Source organism: Chaetodon auriga, chromosome 11, assembly GCF_051107435.1.
Source record: "Chaetodon auriga isolate fChaAug3 chromosome 11, fChaAug3.hap1, whole genome shotgun sequence".
In the NCBI taxonomy this organism is placed as follows: domain Eukaryota; kingdom Metazoa; phylum Chordata; class Actinopteri; order Chaetodontiformes; family Chaetodontidae; genus Chaetodon; species Chaetodon auriga.
The window spans coordinates 27,246,820-27,268,471 of record NC_135084.1 but is presented as its reverse complement, the minus strand read 5'-3'; the positions used below and the strand labels follow the sequence as shown (position 1 = coordinate 27,268,471).

At 42.6% G+C, this 21,652-nt stretch overlaps 1 protein-coding gene across 1 annotated transcript; it reads left to right on the top strand.

Moving 5' to 3' along the window:
- The first annotated feature begins 10,863 nt into the window (after nt 1-10,863).
- LOC143328683 (gap junction alpha-5 protein-like) lies at nt 10,864-20,266 on the top strand. The gene is made up of 7 exons (XM_076743962.1): nt 10,864-11,260; nt 14,062-14,183; nt 15,905-16,069; nt 16,311-16,607; nt 17,340-17,405; nt 17,498-17,646; nt 19,041-20,266. The coding sequence occupies exons 2-7, from the start codon at nt 14,115-14,117 to the stop codon at nt 19,525-19,527; spliced, it is 1,233 nt and encodes a 410-aa protein (XP_076600077.1). The 5' UTR covers nt 10,864-11,260; nt 14,062-14,114; the 3' UTR covers nt 19,528-20,266.
- Nucleotides 20,267-21,652: the final 1,386 nt, after the last annotated feature.

Genomic DNA, 21,652 nt, shown 5'->3' with positions numbered 1-21,652 from the left:
GCCAATCACAGCCCAGGAAACTTTGACATCATCAGACCTCATGATGTGAAACATGTGTGAAAAACAAAACAAAACAAAAAAAAAACTTGAGGGGGATCTCCCAGAATGCAGTGTGGCATTTATCTGAGCTCAGAATATAAATGTGAATATTTGCAGTTAATCAGTGTCTGGACTTTGAATTGAATCACTGTTGTTTCTGTGGACTGTAATAAAGCAGGCAACATCTTGAGTTGATTTCCAATAATTATTTTAAAGTGTTTCTTAAAAAAACTGCAGTTTTAATGTCTATGAGGCTACAGTAAAAGTACACAAGTATTCTCGCTTCATGGAACTTGTAAGGTTATAGTTAACTGATGCTTGTTATTAACAGCAATAATTTGTTAAGGGACGCATAACAACTTGTTTTGGACTTGAAACATTTGGAACTTGTGTGTGTGAAGTTGTTGTGCTAAAACAATTCAATGATTTGTCAGTTTTCAAAACATTTATTTGCATTTTTGCATGAAATCTTCAATACAGTCTGTCATCTGACAGGAATGCATGAAAGAAGACACGATTGGCTCAAACAAGTAACATGAACCTCATCATCATCATTATGTGTTTCAATGTTGGTACTAATCCATGAAAAATACAAACAACACTTTAATCCAGAAACTCCCACAGCTAATGGATCCATGGAGCTCTATTTAGACACACTGGTGCTTTGAGCTAAATGCTAACATCGGTCAGTTTAGTAAACAAGTGTAAAGATGAACTCTTTCATGAGTTTACCTGTAAGCAGTGTCAGACTGGTTCTCCTTGGTCAGACGACACACACTGTCCTGGGACACGGACTAATCCTGACACACACACACACACACACACACACACCATGTTTCCATGATATTCCTGTTTCATATAGTAAACAATTTAAACACATGAGATGTGTGTGTGCATGTATGTGTGTGTTTCAGTCTCCAGACAGTGACCTTTAACCTCCCACAGTGAGAGACACATTGGCATGTGTACATCAACTTCTGTGTGGAAAACACTGTGCCTACCAGGAAGCTACGATGTTTTCCCATCACCCTGGGTGTCCCCAGCACTGAAAGCCCTTGTCATAATTCAGTCATGGACTAACAGGGTTGAACTCAAATGCAGGCCAAAAGACAGTACTGGTGTAATACAAGAAATTTATTAACTACAGTGACCAAACAGACTTACAAGCCAGGAGGCAGGTGATGATTAAAACCAAAGTCAAGAGTCCAATTAGGCAAATAATTCCAACAAAGGAGTGTGAGTCCAACAAATGAGAAAATAAGTCCAGTAAAGAAAAAAAAAATCCAAACCAAGGGTGTCTCAATACAGCAAAGTTCAAGGAAACTAAAACTAAGCACAAAAATCACTGAATCACCAGAAAATTTCTGACAGAAACACATAACACCAGAAGGAATGAAGATGAACTAACAAAGACAAAGGGCAACACATGGGGCCTTTCTAAATATGCGTTCTTCTCTGTACTTGTGTTCTTGTGTACTTGAGAAATGTCATCAGTCTCAGTCCAAGTACTTTTCCAATTCAAAAGTCCGCATCTCGCCAAGTACAGTCAAATACCCGGATGTGTTCTTGCCCCTCCCATTTTATCAAGGATGCATCGGGTGGTGACTTGTGTGGACTTGGGGCAGCCACGTATCCCAGAATGCATTTTGTAGCAATGATAGCAGAGGAGAGGACTCACAACTGTAAAGTTACAAGTTTCGAAATACTACTGTTTTAGTAGTACGGAATGTGGTTTTAAGATTATTTTATGTGAGAAAGTGGATGTTAAAACTTAAAATCTGTGGTCGATTCATCACGATAGCGCATAGTTTAAAATTTGCTCCAAAGTTTTCGGAGATAACCGGCAGACAAGCTGAGATGGTGACGTCATCAAGTATGCTGCCAACCCTATTGCAGAATGACCGTCCTGCGTCCTCCCGTCCTGGAGAGACTGTACTCCCAGGTCCAACTTGCTAAGTCCGAACTGCCAAGTTCGTAAGTCCGAACTTGGCGTACTTGGTATTGAGAAACAACCATGGACTAATATAAACAGGGGAGGACAACTAATAAGACACAGGTGAAGCAAATTAGACGTTTCAGCAGAGGGAGGTGAAACGGGAGATGAGGAGAGGCAAGGACTGCTACAGGAGGAAGATGAAGGAGTGCCTTCAGGGGAACAATGGTAGAGAGGGGCCCAGAATCTGGAGACTGAGAATGGGCAAATGAACTGATCTTGTTTTTCAACATGATTGTACCCCTGTTCCTTCCCCCACACACCAGAGTCCAGACCTGATGCTGTTACTTCTCCAAATGCAGCCTCTTGTGTCTAGGATAAACACTTGTGTCTAGGATAAATCTGATTTAACCCTCCAGCAGCTGACAGTTTGACGTGCTGTTGTAGTACCACACTGTGACCAGCAGAGGGCAGAGCCTCCATGTTGCATTCATACATGTCATTTGACCATTAGGATGGAATAAAGCTGCAGGGTCAGAAGTTTTCTGTCTCTAAATTAATTTGTTGTGTATGTGATTAAGCACACACTGTGTCCAGTTTGTAATCCAGCCTTGAGTAAAGATAAATCCTTCCACATCATCTTTCACTGAGCTGCAGAGAGGATCTCTTTGTCCTCGCTCTACTGAAATGTGTATCCATCACTGTTTTTGTTTTAATTCTGTCAAGTTCAACCTCAGAGTTTTTCCCACTTTGCCTCCATCTCTATGTCTGTCTGTCTCTAGTGTGACCGTTAGCTGTCTGTCAGAGGAGGTACTGAAGTCCAGATAAACCCACCCTCCTGGTGTGTACTGTAACACCAATGGAGCACTTCCTAAAAATATAACAGAGTGTGTACACATCTTTAATACGTGTGTGTGTGTGTGTGTGTGTGTGTGTGTGTGTGTGTGTGTGCTCTCTTTTAAGGAAAGGTATGTTACCATTCTCCACTTGAGCTTCATGCAAAACGATAACAGAGGTGAGATACATGCAAAGACACACTGAACACACACACACAAACACACACACACACACACACACACACACACACACACACACACACACTCATGTGAGGTGTGAGAGCAGAAGAGGAGACGATGACATGAACTAAATGTCTGCTCACATTCTCCTCGTGTCTCTATATCACTGTATGACTCATTATCACAGACACACACACACACACACACACACACACACAGTGCAGCTGATGGGTTTCAGCATTCAAAACAAACATCTTTCGTGCTGTGGTTGTTTTTTCCTTAATTATTTCATGCATAAAATGTCACAAGCCCCCAGCACCAAATCTGATGTCTTCAGATAGTTTGAGATATTCATTTTCCAAGAAAAGCAGCAAATTGTCTTGTGTTACAAAGTCAAACCAGTGAAAGTTTGGAATTTTTGACTAATAAATTCAACTTAAATGATAAAAAGAAATGATCCAAAAAACTGTCTGCCAAATGACTAATGATTTGAGTATTGTTTCATGACTTTGCAGCACAAGCATCATGATATAATTCACAAACAACACAAAAAAACACAAAAGAGTTTATTTTACAAGATGAAAGTGAAAAATGTAATTTTTAAAAACACGATTCCCTGAGGCTGAGGCTGTCCTTTAAATAGTCTGTGATGTGTGACAGTTTAATAGTGGAGCTCTGGAAATCCCCAAGGGTCATCTTGTGCACACAAGACCATAACTTCATACAGGACCAACTCACTTGCACAAGATAGTAAATATCACCTTTCAGGACTTGAGGGACACCATGAATAGCCTGATGTGCATTGTTACCATGTGCAAATATTAATAAATTAATAAACTAAAACAGTATCTTGTATAAATATATAACGTAGAATTCAATGGAATTATGAATCAAGCTGAATTTAAAAAAAAGGTTTAGTGGCGCTGTACGAGCGGCAGCCTGTTACAGCAGCTCTCTAGTTTTTTCCTCTCTTTATTGTTTTCTTGTGCGTCTTTTTTATTCCATTCAGTTCTGCGTGTTTGTAAATCTTTGGTGCATTAGAGACATCAAGCACGGTAACTCTGGTGCTACTTTTTCATCACTTTTTACAACTCGTGTAACTTTCTCCGCGTCTGTGGGTCCGTGAGACAATGGCCCCCATTGTTTACAGTAGGGATCAGCTGCTGGCCCTGCGTAACACAGCTGTGCGGGCGGAGGAGCGACCTGATGTCCCCCGTGAGTTAAGGAGGAGGATACGGGGGTGCCGCGCTGGGATCAAACGCCACGACAGGAGGAGAGCTTATAGACCGACTCTCCCGTCCGTCATCATGGGGAACGTAAGATCTCTATCCAACAAGATGGACGAGCTAGCGGCGTTGACCCGGCATCATCAGGAATTCCGGCGGTGCAGTATGCTATTGTTTACTGAGACTTGGCTGGGAACACAGCACACAGACGCGACTGTAGGGCTGGATGGATTCTCACTCATACGGGCAGACCGGACAGAGAGGAGTGGTAAGAGGAAAGGAGGGGGGCTGGCAGTGTTTGTGAATGATAGATGGTGTAACTCCAGGCACATCACTATTAAAGAGCAGCACTGCTGCCCGGACATTGAACTGTTGGCTGTTAGTTTGAGGCCATACTATCTGCCGAGGGAGTTCTCGCATGTCATCGTGGTGGCTGTGTATATCCCTCCCTCTGCTAACGCCGATGCAGCTTGTGACGTCATCAACACCGTGATCAGCAGGCTGCAGACTCAGAAACCGCAGGCCCTCTTACTGATCTCTGGGGATTTTAATCATGCCTCTCTGTCCTCCTCTCTGCCCAAATTCATCCAGTATGTCACATGTGCCACCAGAGACAATAAAACATTGGACTTATTCTATGCCAACACCAAGGAGGCATACGAATCATCACCACTCCCCCCTCTGGGAAGAGCTGATCACAACCTGGTTCATCTCTTGCCTGTATACAAGTCCCTTGTTAACAGGCAACCAGCTGTGTCCCGCACAGTGAAGAGGTGGTCTGATGAGGCGGAAGAGGCTCTGAAGGACTGCTTCAATACAACAGTGTGGGATATATTCAGCGACTCTCATGAGGAGGACATTGACAGTCTGACAGACAGCATCACGGACTACATAAATTTCTGTGTGGAGAACACTGTACCCAACAGGACTATACGGTGTCATTCCAACAACAAACCCTGGATCAATCCTGACATTAAGGCTCTCTTAAAGGAGAAGAAGAGGGCCTTCAAGTCAGGAAACAAAGAGGAGCTGAAAACTGTTCAGAGGGAGCTAAGAAGGAGTATCAGGGAGGGGAAGGACAGATACAGAAAGAGAATGGAGGAACAGCTGCAGGAGAACAACACCAGGGGAGTCTGGAGAGGCCTGAAAACCATCTCAGGTCACCAGAAGCCAAACTCCCAGGCAGCTGGGGATCCAAAGTGGGCAGATGAGCTGAACACCTACTTCTGTAGGTTTGAAGAAACATCTGCCCCTCCCCCAGCTGCACCAGCACTGCAGCAGCCCTCTTTTGATCTGCCAGCACCCGGCCCAAGTACCCCACTGACCCCCCCCCCCCCACAGTATTCAGCTCACCGCAATCAACGCCACCCCCCACTGCTCCTCCCAGCCCCCCATCCACTTCACAAGACACTCAGCCCCCCTGCTCCAACTTGTCCCTCACACCTCTCCAGGTGAGAAATCAACTCAGGAGGTTAAAGACCAGGAAGGCCGCAGGACCGGATGGCCTCAGTCCCAGGCTCCTCAGATCCTGCTCTGATCAGCTGAGCGGGATCATTGGATCATCTGTTTAACCTGAGCCTGAGACTGGGAAGGGTGCCACGCCTCTGGAAGACGTCCTGCGTGGTACCTGTGCCAAAGACCCCGCATCCCAAGGACCCTAGCTGCTACAGGCCGGTGGCCTTAACATCCCACCTCATGAAGGCCCTGGAGCGGCTGGTCCTTGCCCACCTGCGCCCCCTGGTGAGCTCGTCCATGGACCCACTGCAGTTCGCTTATCAGCCTGGCATCGGAGTGGACGATGCCCTCATCTTCCTCCTCCATCGAGCTCTATCTCACCTGGAATCACCTGGGAGCTCTGTTCGGGTCCTTTTCCTGGACCTTAGCAGTGCTTTCAACACCATCAGGCCAGCCATCCTGAGACACAAGCTGGAGCTTTCAGGGGTGGACCAATACCTCACATGCTGGATAGTGGACTACCTTTCCAACCGCCCACAGTATGTGAGGACACAGGACTGTGTGTCAGGGACTGTCCTCTGCAGTGTGGGGGCCCCCCAGGGAAGGGTGCTGGCACCGTTTCTCTTCACCCTCTACACAGCAGACTTTTCACACCTGTCACCCACTTGCCACCTGCAGAAGTTCTCTGATGACTCTGCCATTGTTGGCCTCATCACAGATGGGGACGACAGGTCATACAGAGGACTCATCCAGGACTTTGTGGACTGGTGCCAGCAGAACCACCTCCAGATTAACGCGGGTAAAACCAAGGAGCTGGTTGTGGACTTCCGCCGGCGCCCGCACTCTTCACCATCACCAGTGAACATCCAGGGAAGGGACATTGAGATGGTGACATCTTATAAGTACCTGGGTGTTCATCTGAACAATAAATTGGACTGGACTCATAACACCACTGCACTTTACAAAAAAGGACAGAGCAGACTCTATCTGCTCAGGAGGCTGAGGTCTTTTGGGGTGCGTGGGGCACTCCTAAAGACCTTCTATGACTCTGTTGTGGCCTCTGCCATTTTCTATGGTGTAGTCTGCTGGGGGAGCAGCATCACAACAGCTGACAGGAAGAGGCTGGACAAACTTATCAAAAAGGCCAGCTCTGTCCTGGGATGCCCTCTGGAACTGGTGGAGGAGGTGGGGGGGAGGAGGATGACAGCCAAGCTGTCCTCCATGACAGACAATGACTCCCACCCCCTCCAAAACACACTCACTGCACTGAGGAGCTCCATCAGTGACAGGATACTACATCCAAAGTGTGTGAAAGAGCGGTATCGCAGGTCATTCCTCCCTGCAGCTGTCAGATTGTACAATAAAAACAACCCCAAGTAATCAGTGCAATAGTCTGGACAATAAGCTGTGCAATAATACATGTACATAACAATCTGTAAATACGATCTGCAATTTCTTACAATTTTTTTACAATTTCTTTCTTTTTATTTTTATTTAAATCCTCACTCTTTTGTATATACTGTTTTGTTTCTAATCTGCATTGCACTTCTTATATTAATCTTTACTAATCTTTACTGATGCTGCTGTATTCTGAAATTTCCCCTCGCGGGACAAATAAAGGAATATTGATTGATTGATTGATTGATTGAATTTAATAAGAACCACAAACAGGAAGCAGAATCAGCTTTAGGGGTGCAGGGTTAGCATCACCGCTAACCTGCTCTGAGTCAATAGAAAAAAGGACAAATATCAACAAAGTTTAAGTGCGTTTTAAATCCCTGGTCCTCAAATATCACATGTTTGAATATTAAGTGGATCAAATAATTTAATATCTGCATGTTCAACTGACTGAGTGTATAACAAGTAACTAAATAATGTCAACACATTTGGTGGATCAAAGAATCCAGATTCACCTCAGGAGGACAGATTGTTTCACACAAAGTTTTGTTGTGATGGCTGGCACAAGCTCTGATCACCTGAAGCTGTTTGGAACAAGATAAAGCCTTGATTGTCGATGCTGGAGATGCTGTGGACTTTGTGAAAAGTGTAAATTGTTGTTTAAAAGTTCAGCTTTGATGAAAAGGTCATGAGTTGCAAGAAGGAAGGCTTTTACCCAAGTTATCTTGAATCTGAAGCTCTCCACTGTTTTAATGTCCCCGTTAAACCCTGAGGAAGGACACTGTATTCATTTTAATTAATGTGGTTGTGGTGTGGTGAGTATCAAATTGAGACGTGCTTTCTAAACTTCATGAAACTCCTCTGAAGTGAAGCTGAATGGCATTGTTTCATTGTTAACCACTCGCAGCAGTGTTATTTGAGTATTACAGAGACCCACAACGTATTTGGACAAACGAGTCAACGTCCTCATCACAGTTCAACATAAAACAATCAATTTGCAAACATTTGCTGGAAACTAAAGAGCTTCTGGTTATGTATTGTTGCTCACCGCCATGTTCTGAAGTGTCACATGGTGTAACCACTGTTTCAGATGAATCGAGAGGAACTCTGTTCTTCGCTGCAACACACAGACTCAAAGGCCTGGAGGAAACTATCACAATCACAAGTTCTCCAGAAAAAAGTCACAGCCTCCGCAAATTCTCCATGCTGATTAAACAAGCCTCGAGAAAAAGTCTGTCACAATATTTAACCCCTCTGTCATCTTGCAGTCATGAACGATTGTCACTTTACTGCACTTGGCAACAAGACCCTGCAGCGACTTACAGGACATGTTGCATTATTATCATTATTATTATTATTATTTTAATTGCATAAAGATGCCATTTTAAGCATTACAACCTATTACTTTGGTGCTTTGTTTCTTTATTTTAAGCTAATTATTGAACTTAACTTTGAATAAGAGACCTGAAATTGAACTGAAGTGAACTTGAGTAACAGTGACCAGAAATGAAACAACAAAAGGAAAGGGATACCTAAATGACAGTATCCCAGCTCTCTGCAGGGGCACTGACCAACCAGCCAGACAACATGATCCCTCACTAGCTTCAACACAATTTACAGCTGTGCTTGTTGGAAAGGCCAGAAGTTATTCTATATGTCCATTTGGAATTTTAAGTTAAAAACTGAATGGATACAAGAACTTTTTAACCTGACGTGTCACTTGGCTGGAAAAGATGTTGCATTAATAACAAAAAAAGTTGACACTGTGTGACCCTTCTTGTATGGTGAGTAGCGCGCACGCTATAGGTTATAAACCTTGACCACACCCAAAAATAAAAAATAAAACTAGAGGACTGCAAAAACTTTGCATAGAATCAGCATAACCATTCACTGCTGCTAACTGTAGCTGCCTTTAACTAGTTGTGCAGCTAGCAGTCCTACTAGCTAACTCTGGCCAGACTAGGAGCTCAGAGCACAGAGGACAGGTGTGAAGCGGGAGAGGAGCGAGAGGGACCGGACCTCCCCCTTGAGGTACAAAGAGGTATCAAGAGAACGGACAGGCCTGGGCTAGCTGATTAGCATGCTAACTTAAGTACATATCTCTACAACACAAATAGACTTTAACATAATGTCAAAACCATTACTTCTTCACATTCTGTTAATAATTTTAGTTATTTTTGAATGTTTTAAACCAAATTTCTTACATATTGCACATTTTAATGGTGAAATTTCCACCACTTCATAACTATATGATAAATATGAAGCCACAGCAGGTTAACTTAGCACAAAGACTGGAAGCAGGAGAAACAGGTGGCCTCACTGTCCAAAGGTAATAAAACTAGATTACTTGACTCTGAGCAGTGAACTCACAGAGACAACAGGAAGTCACTGCGCCAGTCCAACAAATAGTCTGGCACACAGCATCCCCAAACTTGCCTGCTGCTGGCTGTACCATTATACATACCAGTGTTAAGGTTTGGGTTTGAATAGGACTCAAGAGCAGACACGCTGACAGGGAACTGGGTAAAAGGAATTTATTTGAATATGTAAGGTGGTATGTAGCTTATAGCAGGGAGACCAGTGAACAGCAGGTGAGGCACATGGTAAGAGGGGATTCACAGTTCCAAGATACGCTAGAGAGCACCGTGCTCAGATAAAGAGAGTACTTGTTTGGTGGGCACGTGGTGATGGAGGCACAGGTGGAGCAAGGTGGTGGTGGTAGAGGACTGGAGGCGTGAGGCAGACGGAGGCACAAGGCTGGACGTCTTGGTGGCAGAGGCGCTGGGACTGGAGATGGATGCAGGTGAACTCACTGATCTGAGAGAAGCAAACAGAGACACAAATAATTAATCACTGGCAACAGAACACTAGAAAAGCAAACACTGGATGATAATAGCATTCATAAATACTGGTAAGCTTGGTCGACAATACCACAGAGTAGCGGAAACAATCTGGTTACAAGTCTTCAGCAGTCCACAGTCTTTATACTGTGCTGACTAAGATAAGTTCCAGCTGAGAAGGAGCCAGTTCCCTGCCACCTAGAAAGCCACGGCCAGCCTCTGCCAAAAAAAGTAATTACACAAAAACACAGCCCAACACCTCTCCACAAAACACAAATGTCCAGAGTTTCCTCAAACCACTACAACCGAACAGATATGCAGGTGGCATCTTATCTAACTCATAAAAACATGCACAGGCATATGCCCAAAATGTCAAACTATTCCTTTAAGTGGAAGGCAGCAATGACTGTGATGAGTTACAGAAGAGTTGCTGTTCTTTAAAGTAGGCGATGCACTATTATTAGAACTGATATGCTGTAATTAATACCATCTTAATACAGATTAATTATCTGTATTTAGCAAGAGTTGATGGAAACAAAAATTATTTGATGATTGGCTTGCTGACTTTTTGGAAATTTGCAAAAATTTCGAGAAACCTATCATGGAAACTAGTTGTGCTCAAGACACACAGTGAGGATGGAGGGTCTACAGTGTTGTTTTTGGATTTTAAATTTAACTTTGTACTCTGTCACACCAATAAAGTGACCAAACAGAGACACAAAGAGAGACAAATACAGAAGAATGGACTGGGACTGAGACCTGCATCCATTGTGTCCTAATACAATATCTAACTTCCTTTAGATGCCAGACACCAGAAACACACACATGCACATACATAAGAGTTGAATAGCAGGCAGCGAGGCACCGAACCCACTTCCTCTGCTGTAGACGGAGACGATGGAGAGGGGGAGGGAGGGAGAGAGTGAGGGAGGGGGAGAGGGAGAGAGGGAGAAGAAGAAGGCTGGTACAAACTTCAGTCTCACACATATTTCAGTTCAGACCTCTGGACACAATCTGCTCTCATCTGTCTGCTGCTGGACTGACTGTCTCACCAACAACTCAGCTGAGTGAACTCACTTCAGCATTTCTTTGTACATTTGTTCATCTGTCTGACTCTCTGGCCATCTGACTCTCTGCAAACTCGCAACTAGAAGGCAGTAATACACCTTAAACGCCTGGAAAAAATCTGGACATCTGCTGCTGGCTGCTGACGATTAGTGGAGGAGGAAGAAGTGCCTTGCTCAAAGGCTCCTCAATAATAGCTGCTGAGGAAAAGGAGAGTAGCCACTTTACCAGCTTTGTCAAGATTTTCCTAGGTCTGCTGTCGTTCCCTGCATCTGTATCCTAAATCAGGTAATGTGTGTGTATGCGTCCATCAGGTGGTTTCTTCAACACAACATACTGCCCACAAGTTGGTCTTCAGACATTTATGCTCCGATTTTCAGATGAAGTCCCTAAATATTTACTCAAATATTCAATATCACAAATTTGAAGTATTTCATTTTTCACCTGTTCAGCATTTTGTTGTTAATTTTAATCTCTGTCATGGTGAAAATTCCTCTGAAACAGCCAGTGGTGGAATGTAATCTAAGTGCATTTACTCAAGTACTACTTTACTTTACATCTCAGAGGCAAATATTTGTTGTTTTTTTTAGCTTTAGTTACAAGTTACTTTTCAGGCTACATTTTTCATACCTTTCCTGTCTAGTGAAAACCATGTATCCCCAGATGTGTTGATTTTGAATGAATTAAGTAAATTTGGATGATCAACACTTTTTCTTAAGTAAGGTTTTGACGGCAGGACTTTTACTTGCAGCGGAGTATTTTCACAGTTTTAGTACTTGTACTCAAAGATCTGAATTCTTCCTCCACTACTGGAAACAGGCAGGGTGGCTTTGGTCAAGAAGGAGCCGACATTTCAGGAATTACTGCAGGAAAAATGGGCTAGTTTGGTTGTTTATGAAAGATTTTTAAGTGCTTTAGTGAGTACAAAATGTTCTCAAGCAACAGGTGTAGTCCAAGTTTGGAGTGAAAGATGGAAATGTTTGATTCATTTATTAGTTGTAGTTAGTTATTAGTTATTTATTTTGTTTCTAAACAAACTCCCTGTTTTTGAGTCATGTCACATTTTTATTATGTGAACTTAATGCTAAAAACTTAGTCTGAGCAATGTCAACACTTCATCATTTATTATTGTAAAGCAGCAGAGGAAAGAGAACGAGGTGTGTGTGTGTGTGTGTGTGTGTGTGTGTGTGTGTGTGTGTGTGTGTGTGTGTGTGTGTGCCCGCTATCAAGACAGGATGCAGAACAATACTGAGTGCTGGATAATGGGCACAAATGCACACACGCGCGCGCGCGCGCACACACACACATTCACAAAGGTCAAGCGAAAGTCTATACAAGGAAGTAATATTGTTATTAATGATGGTAGGAGTACTTGTGAAATACATAAACACACATACACACACACACACACACACACACACATACACACACACACACACACACGGTTTGTTCAAAGCCTTTGGGTTTCAGAAAAACAGGAAGGGAGGGGAATTTCACAGATATTTAATAAATAGCGGGCAATAAAAAAAAAAATTCCAGATCTGATAATGAACTCGTAAATTCTCTCAATTTGTGGTTTTATGTCTTTCTTCCCTGCAGGCAGATTTTTTTAAATCTGACATTATGACAGTCTGGATGATGAATCTGAACTGAATGTTGCAGTAAGAAGGCTGAAAGTAGTACAGTTATTAATGAAGTTTAAAAAGGGGAAAAAGTCAGTGCAGTGGGTGAGAAATGCATCAGTAATGTTAGCGTAGCACAAATCCAAAATGTTTTTCCTTCTAGTGGGAACGTCCACATACTGCTGAAATGATGGCAGAACACTGTCACTCTGCAGTTGTTATAATCTCCCAGCTTGCGAGTACTTGGTCAATTTAGCATTAGCCTCCTCAGCTACCAGCTCACTGAGGGACAATGTCAGCAGCTCCAGGACAGGCATGCAGACCTTGTGTTGCACTGCTACATATTGTAATGACACCACTCATTTCCCATCATGCCTAGCGCTGGACTGCGTATGGTTTCAAGTTTTAACCATTAGTTGTATTTTAGCTGTATTTTGTTACTGTTCTGCAGCAGACGAGCAAAACCTGTGCCGGATTTAAAGGGATGCATGATGTTGTTTCAGCACCAAGTATTAAGAATTGCATCTCGAAGTTTCCTGAATGTTCGATTATCTATCTCAGACAGCGTTAGAACCTCTGCAGGTTCATCTGAATGCCAGAAAAAGACAAGAGCAGGCAACAGAAATTGATTCATACAAAAGTTAAAAACAAGTCAGCTTACACAATGTCACAACTCTATGAGGAAGCTATGAGAAAGTTCTCTTATGTCGCAAACACCAGACATAATGTGGATCAGACCAGCCAGGATACCATGAACATTACTGAGGATTAAAAAACACTTATTCAAAGTCACTACAAGTTCCAAGAATCAAAAAAGTAACCCTAGCCCTAACTTTCATATAGTTTGTGTGCAATGAACATGAAGCCTCGAGGAACTACAAGCCATCTTCAGACTTCTAGTCTTGTTTGTATTGATAAAAAATAGCAGCAGCACAAATTGCATAATAAACACACACATACATGTCCACAGTGACCGAAAGAAGGACACAGACTGTGTTTACAGTCGACATCTAGTTTTCCTTCCCTAGAGACAGACAGAGGCGAGTGTGGGAACCGAGAGCGAAGCTAAACTAAGACATGGGCACAGACGCTTATATTAATGTGGTCGGGGGGGGCGGGGGGGGTCATAGTGTCAAGATTACGCCAGAACACACGCATATACACATATTTGCTAACCACACTCACATGCCAAGCAGGTGTTACTTTGAGTTTGGTTGAAAGGCATTGTTGGATATGTGGGAAATAGTCAAGAGAAAGAAAGAGAAGAGAAATGCACCAAAAATAACAAATAAATCCAGTTTTACACAAAATAAGTCCCAAAATGTATTGAGCATATAAAAGTTTGAAGATATACATCACACATACAACTTACAGTAATCCATGAATGAAACTGTGAAGCCTGAATGCAACAGATGACACCTGACCCTGCTGCAGACATGAAACCTGTGTGTGCTGTCTGTTCCTCAGGTGAGTCTTGCACCTGCAGAGTTGAGAGATAACCTGTGAGCCTGTAATCGGTCATGGCAGACTGGAGTTTGCTGGGAAATTTCCTGGAAGAAGTACAGGAGCATTCTACCTCTGTCGGCAAGGTACAACACAAAAACATGCATGCACACACTGCACACATCGCACGGCACCAGTCAGACTTCCTCTACACATGCTGGAAAAAGATAAACAGATGTAAACACACTCAAAATAAAACTTTATTTCCAAATCATCCTGTTTATTTTGTGTGTCCTGACTTCTGGTTTCTCTCCTAGAGTCCTCTCATAATAAACAGATATAAAGTTTATGTCAATGCCCTGTAGGTCTGTTAATTTACATTGTACAACCACTGAAGAAATCATTGTGTAACTCCTAAAGGTGTCAAATACCTGGAGTTAATAGTTTAACTTACACATGGGGGGGATTGTTTAGTAAAACTCTAACAAGAAAAGAAAAGAAAAGAAAAGAAAAGGAGTGGACAGTTGTACCATGGCTGTGCAATCAAGCACCCACTGGTGGAGCACTGGGAGAATAAAAAAAAGAACACACACAAAAATCGACACCTCAACTAAAATCACCACACTACCTAGAAGAGCGGTGCATGTGGGTGAAGCAGCCACTGATCACTTCCAGTCCCGAACGGCCAGTTAAGAAGAGTGAGGGGTCAACAGTTAACGCCAGTATACAGCACAGCAGTCATTAAAACAGTCTTTTCCAAAATCTGGTCATTGAGGACACAGTCGTAAATGTACACAAAACTATTAAGATGATGGTTCCATCAGTGTGTCAGATTAGCTGCAGTCAGATACACACTCGACACGACAAACCATATCCCAGTCAACAGTGAGTGGACCCCCAGAACACCAACCACACCTGTGACTGTACCCTAAACCATATAACATCAACCCTAAGATGAGCAGTTAGATAAACAATGTTAAAAGAACTGACAGCCAGCCTGGAAACAAACAGAACACTGTTACAAATCTGCCCTTCTGAACTGACACCTTTGTTACCCCTGCACCAGCTGACACTCAATCATCATCCAGCTTTAGCAAAAATAAGTGTTATTAGTGTGTTAAGAGTTATTCTAATCATAGTGATTAAAAAAAGAACAATATCTACCCAGATGCTTCCCAAACAATAAAAAGACAAGTGATGATAAAAACCACAGGTTTGTCTTACCAGAGCATCAAAGAGGACAGAACAGTGTCAGCAACATGGAGGGAGCACACAAAGCACCTTAGTCCGTGGGCCTATTCATTAGGCTCTCACCGAATTGGCTCATGCTCATGCTACAATTAGCTCTTTGAAGTAAACTAAAGTAACATTTAACATCAATTCTAATAATTAATATCAATAACAATTCATCCCATCTTAAATTCATAGTTTTAGAAGCATATCATGAGAGCCCCTTAATTTCTCCTCATGCATTATTCAGTTTTTAGCCAGTTGTACCATTCATTTCAACTTTATTATCCCTGATGACTGAAACAAAACACATGAGCAGCATTTGCAGGTGAGACGAATAACTGACAGTATGAGCTCAGTAAGACACTACTAAAATAAAACCTTCATGTGAACCTAGGTCAAAATGTAATAATACATACGTATTACATATAACTTAAATTTAGAAAAGTAAGTAGTGTTTGTGCTCAATTTAAAGTGTATCTAACAAATACTTAAAGTGTACTTCTAAATAGATTTTAAATTTTCTTACAGCAGTTCTTATCCAAAACCACCTTCATTATGGTGTCTACTATTGTTTCATATGATTGTTTGTGAAGGTTTGATATATCTTTTTGTTTGTCTTGTTCATGTTCCACAGGTGTGGCTGACCATCCTGTTTATCTTCCGTATCCTGGTGCTCGGGACTGCTGCCGAGTCATCGTGGGGAGATGAACAGGAGGACTTTGACTGTGATACCGAACAGCCGGGCTGCGAGAACGTTTGCTATGACCGAGCCTTCCCTATAGCACATATACGATACTGGGTATGATATACACAACTCAGTGACACGTGATGTGATGAAAGCAGAGACAAAATAATGGAAATAGAAGGTTTGGGTGTAATATCAGCTGATTTAAAGGACCATACTAGTTATTATGACTATTTTAATCTGTTAACCACAATTTGCATATACTCCATGGTAGGCTATCACTTATTTTTTTTTTATGTTTATTTGCTTCTACTTTAATTTCTCTTAATGATAAATCTTGCTGATGTCCTCCCAGGTGCTCCAGATCGTGTTTGTGTCCACTCCCAGTCTGATCTACATGGGCCACGCTATGCACACTGTCCGCAGAGAGGAGAAGAGGAGGAGCAGAGAGGAGGAGGAAGGAGATGGTGGAGGGAGAGAGGAGGACCCAGGAGGAGGTGAAGGAGGAGGGGAAGGAGAGAAACAGGGGAGGAAAGGAGAGAAGGATGAAGGAAAGGAAAAAAGAGAAGGTATATCATCAGGTCGAGTCCGTCTGAAGGGAGCACTGCTACAGACCTACATACTGAGTATACTGATTCGAAGCATCATGGAGGTACATGCTACTGTTACTGCTACTGTTAGCTCTATGGAGCTTTTAGCCTCTTTTAGCTAATTGTTGTGGTTTTGTGGCACATTTAGTGTATGGTTCAGTCTCAGTACTCATTTCTAGCAGCAGCGGGCACCTGTTTTCACACATGCAACAACTTCCAGAGCTGAAACTCCACTCACGCTCCACCCCTTGTCCATTTTTGGAATAGCCAGGAGTTTGGCACTGCTGAAATGGCAATGGCGAGAGCCACTGAGCTTCACAGTGGCTCTTCAGAAATCTATAAACCTATCCATGTTTGATACAGGCTACACTACCAGCCCAGCACCAAATGTCACAAAGTTAGTATCTAGCTGGTGAAAACCGCTGATTTAGCAGCGAAAGAGCGAAAAGTAGAATGAATGTTGCACTTACATTCATCAGGGAACCAGAAACATGACTATTAATAATATTGCTCTATGCCTGCTAGATGTGTGAATAAGCAAACTGTTTGCGGGCATGTTTGCCAAAAAATAGCAATGTGCTGTAAGAGGTCAGTTCTTGCGCCCCTTAAGTTGCCAAAAAACAAACATACAGTACAAATACAGCTTTGAATTTGTTGCTTGCTTTCCGCACTTACTGTTGACTTTAATTACATTGTCCAAATGTGCTATAGATGTAAAGTTTTGGCAGAAGTACAATTAGTATACAATGAATTCTTCTTACCCAACTGCTGACTGTGCCCGGACATCCACACAGGTGGTGTTTTTATGTCTTCAGTACTTCCTGTATGGAATCTTCCTCAATCCTCTGTATGTCTGCAAGGTAAAACCAGAAATCTAGAGCAATTCATTCAATGTATAAAACATTACATTCAGATCACAAAGTCATATTCTGTGTTATTCCCTGTCTCTCAGGCCTGGCCATGTCCACATCCAGTGAACTGTTATGTCTCCAGACCGACGGAAAAAAACGTCTTCATAGTGTTCATGTTGGCTGTGTCAGCTGTCTCTCTGGTCCTCAGTGTGCTCGAGCTGCATCACCTGGCCTGGAGACACTGCTGCAGGTAGGAACTGTATTCCTCAACAAATCCATGGGAGACATTTGAGTTTAAAAGAGCATACTGGTGGCACTGCAGGTGATTCCCACATGAGAAAAAAAGCATTCACAGATCCTTTTCATAACTGAACAAGCAAGAATCATCTCATTTTGATCAAAAAGTGAAGGCGACTAAATACTCAAGTCTGAAAGCTCAACCGAAATAAATAAAAACCAACAGCTGCCTTTAAAAAGGATGAAATTAATGTTAAAACTTAAACTGTCTGTAGTAATGAATAGACAGTTTTTAGGGAAAGGGGCGCTCCACCAATTTTACACATAAAAGTCAATTTACTCATCCTGAGTGGGATTATTCAGCCTGTGAAAGAAAAGAGTTTAATGTTGTCTGTGGCTCCAGCAGAGCTTTAAAGTACGACTAAATAAATCTCATGATGTTATCAGGGTCATCTTGGAATGGGTTTGAGGACTTAAAATGTGTAACACAAAGCCTGTGTAACACAAAGCTGTGGGAAGTACCGTTGCTAGGGTCTCTTGGGGCTCCAAGCAAGAAATCCCTGACGCCCCTACCCCACCCATGCACGGCGCAAAAAAGTGTTTTTTGCACACATAAATGCACAATTTACGGGACATGAATACTGAAAAAATAGATTAGTGGTTCTCAATGCGAGGTCCAGGAACAACACCAACAGAGGTCCCTGAAAGCCCAGGTCTATCAATAATTGTTGTTGTAAATAAGAGACTGGTGCCCCCCTAGTGGCAGGGGGCTCCAAGCAATTGCCTGACTTGCCTGTCCGCAAGCCCCACCCCTGGCTGTGGGAAGAGACTTTGAAAGATATTTACCAGGCAGGAAAGGTCTGATGAAAAGGTACTGCTGGTTGCATTAATGTAGAGTGCAGAGTATTGTCGTAAACTGAAGAGTGTTTTCAGCGAGAGACTGAAAGTCAGGATGTCTCGGCCTCGGTGCATCAATTTTGACCCCAAACTTCATGGGAAAACAATACCAAATAGTTGGAGTAGCTATTTAATAGGTTAAAAGGTGCATTACTAGTAGCATGATCCTGTGGTGGATGTGGGCAGAAAATCTCTTTGTATTAGTCAGGTAGAATAAGATGTAATTGTTGCAACATCTAAAGTGCATTTCCCATGTACAGAGTCCTGCAACTATTTCAAGCCTTCGGTGATCCAGCTTTTACTTCCTGGAATTAAACAAAATACCCAAACTGTATGATAAAAACCCATGAAGGCCTGAAATGTGACTAACCACTTCTTCTGGGAATCAATAGTCAACTTCAAGTACATCAAGCAGTTTAAAAAGTCAGTTGTGTTCAATCATTATGTTCATTGATCTAATTCTTCATGGTGAGATTTTATCTGTTAACTGGCCAAAACTCTTCATTGTAGGCGGTTCTTCTTCACAAGGAAGACCGTCACTGCCGCTAACGCCTCGGTGTCCCGACAGCTCTCTCTGTCTCCTCCGCCACCGTCAACCCCGCCTCCAGACTTCAACCAGTGTGTGATTGACTCCTCGCACTTCCTGCCCCTCCCTTTCCCTAACCACCGTCTAGCTAACCAACAAAACTCCGAGAACATGGCCACAGAGAAGCACAAAATGGCCGCTGCCGTGGAGGAGGCGAACCTCCTCCAGATGAGCTGCTACTCGCCCGGGTGGCAGGAGCCAAATAACAATCAGATCCAAGAAGAATACCTGACCGACACCAACTGCTACAGTCCTGAGCGCAGGGAGATCAGCTGCCCTCTGATCCAAAATGACAGCCCAAATGGGCTGTTGCTGTGCCCGAATGGAGGGCTCTGTCAGAAGGATAAACGCAGATTCAGCAAAACCAGCGGAACGAGCAGCCGAACGAGAGCCGACGACCTCTCTGTTTAGAGAGGATTCAAGTTCTCACACACCTGCTAAATGAACAGAGACATGTTTGAGCCTTTTTAGCACATAATACACACAGATTCCCATCCAAGATGGCTGGAGGAATCAGAGCCCAACCACTTAGCTTTAGCCCTGTTTTTCTGCTTTGTCTCGACTGCCATTAAAATTAGGAGACTTTTCTGATTAATGCTTCCTTTAACAGACAATCCTTAAAAATGGCTCCTCCTGTGATTTTACTGAAAACTCCAACTAGCACCGTTAAATCTTTCAAACTTGAAGGAACAACTGAAATTTCCCATCTACAAGCTGATCTACATGCCAATCTACAGGTTGATTTTTGGTTATAGCTGAGGACAGTGGTTGCTGGGAATTCACCTGTGGACATGAAGCACACCAGCATGTCTTTGCATTTCTTCACTCTTTAAAAGATATGTTTTCTTTTCTCATTGCCATAAATTTTGGCTTGTGACACCGTAGTCATTTTGGATTACTACTGGTAAGTTTCTACTGCACTGTATTATGGTAGTTTCACATAATGCTATGAACACATCTGGATTGAAGCACAATAGACTACAGTCTCTGCAATCTGAAATGTAGGTTGTGTTGTGTGGGATTACCATTGTTAATATCATTTTAAATAGTTGGATATTTGCCACATTATACTTTCATATTTATTATTCCACTTCAATAATGTGAATGCTGCATGTTTAAAATTCTTTGCAGATAAAACTATGCAAAACCCTTTAGAGTCTGTTCTCTCTCTAAGGAAAGAAATGCAGTGTTGTTTATATGACGGACATGAGAGACACACCTTATCCCTGCATTCCTGCATTATTTGGATGTGATGGTAGGGAAAACAAAGTATTCAAGTGTTCCTTTAAGCTGGTATTAGCATGACAGTGACGTAGCATCCCCATAACCAGGAAAGTGAAGCAGCTAAATGGAATTCAACCATCATTAATTTCATTATTTGCACCTGTGCTTTTTCTACTTTGGCATGTCAAACTGTTCTTTGGAAAAAAGGGCCTGGTGCATTAAACTCTGTAATGTTGTGTAATGAGGTTAGAAGGGAAACTCTTCACGGCCTGGCTTTAAAGACGGGCAAACACAGGATGAATTCAGAGTCATTTTATAATCCGGCTTGCTTTCTGCCATTTATTGTGCAGAGCTTTGGGGTGATTAATTGGCTTAACAATCGATGATCTGGTTTTCAGATGATCAGATGGATTTCTGGCACAACAGAGAAAATTCCATCTCCTGTCTAGCAGTGTGAGAATTCCCACGTTGAGACTTTCCACTCTCCTGCTGTCAGAAGATCCATTATCAGCTGCAATGTTCTAATCTTAATGTCTTCTATCTGTTGACTACTTCAGGTGTCACATTCTCCCTATATCATATCAACAGTTTAAAAATGTAGAAACTTAGCATTCATACTTGGATTAAGTAGAACAGCAGAGTGGGGACCGGCTTCTTGACCTCCAGTCCTGAATGTTTTCTCAAAAGTACAGAATCTTTAAGGTTTTTAAAATAACTTTCCCATTAGGCTGTCTGACTGGACTGCAAATCAATGGATCAAAGCTTTATTACTGAGCAGATGTCATGGTCTGTAGGCCCTAACACTGTCATCAGGGGTTGTTGTCTTGTGTGTAAGCGAGGTTGCTAACCAGCTACCGAACCAGTTACTAGCAGTTATGGATTTAAGGACATTTTTTGTGAGGAGTCAACCTTCACCACCAACCACAGAAAGTGATTCAGGATCGTCAGCATCAGCCAGTGAACCATGGGCAGATGTTTCAGGTCTGTGAATCCACAGCTGAACACTGAGGCTAGTAGCAGTGAGATGGTGAGGCGACTAATGTTGGACGAATTTGGACTGCTGGCTAGCTAGCCCACCTGCAGGCCATCATCAATTTATTGTTTATTTTTCTTCCTGTCTGTTGACACAAAAGCTACCCGCAAATTTATACTCATATTAGTCACCATTTGACGGGTAAGATTCTCATGAATCGATTGATCCAAAACATTTCAAGATACAATCATAACAGGGAAACAATAAACAGCAACAGCAGACAAACAATTGTTTTAAAATTCCTGCAACATTGAGGCAACTCACATCTCTCATTGATCC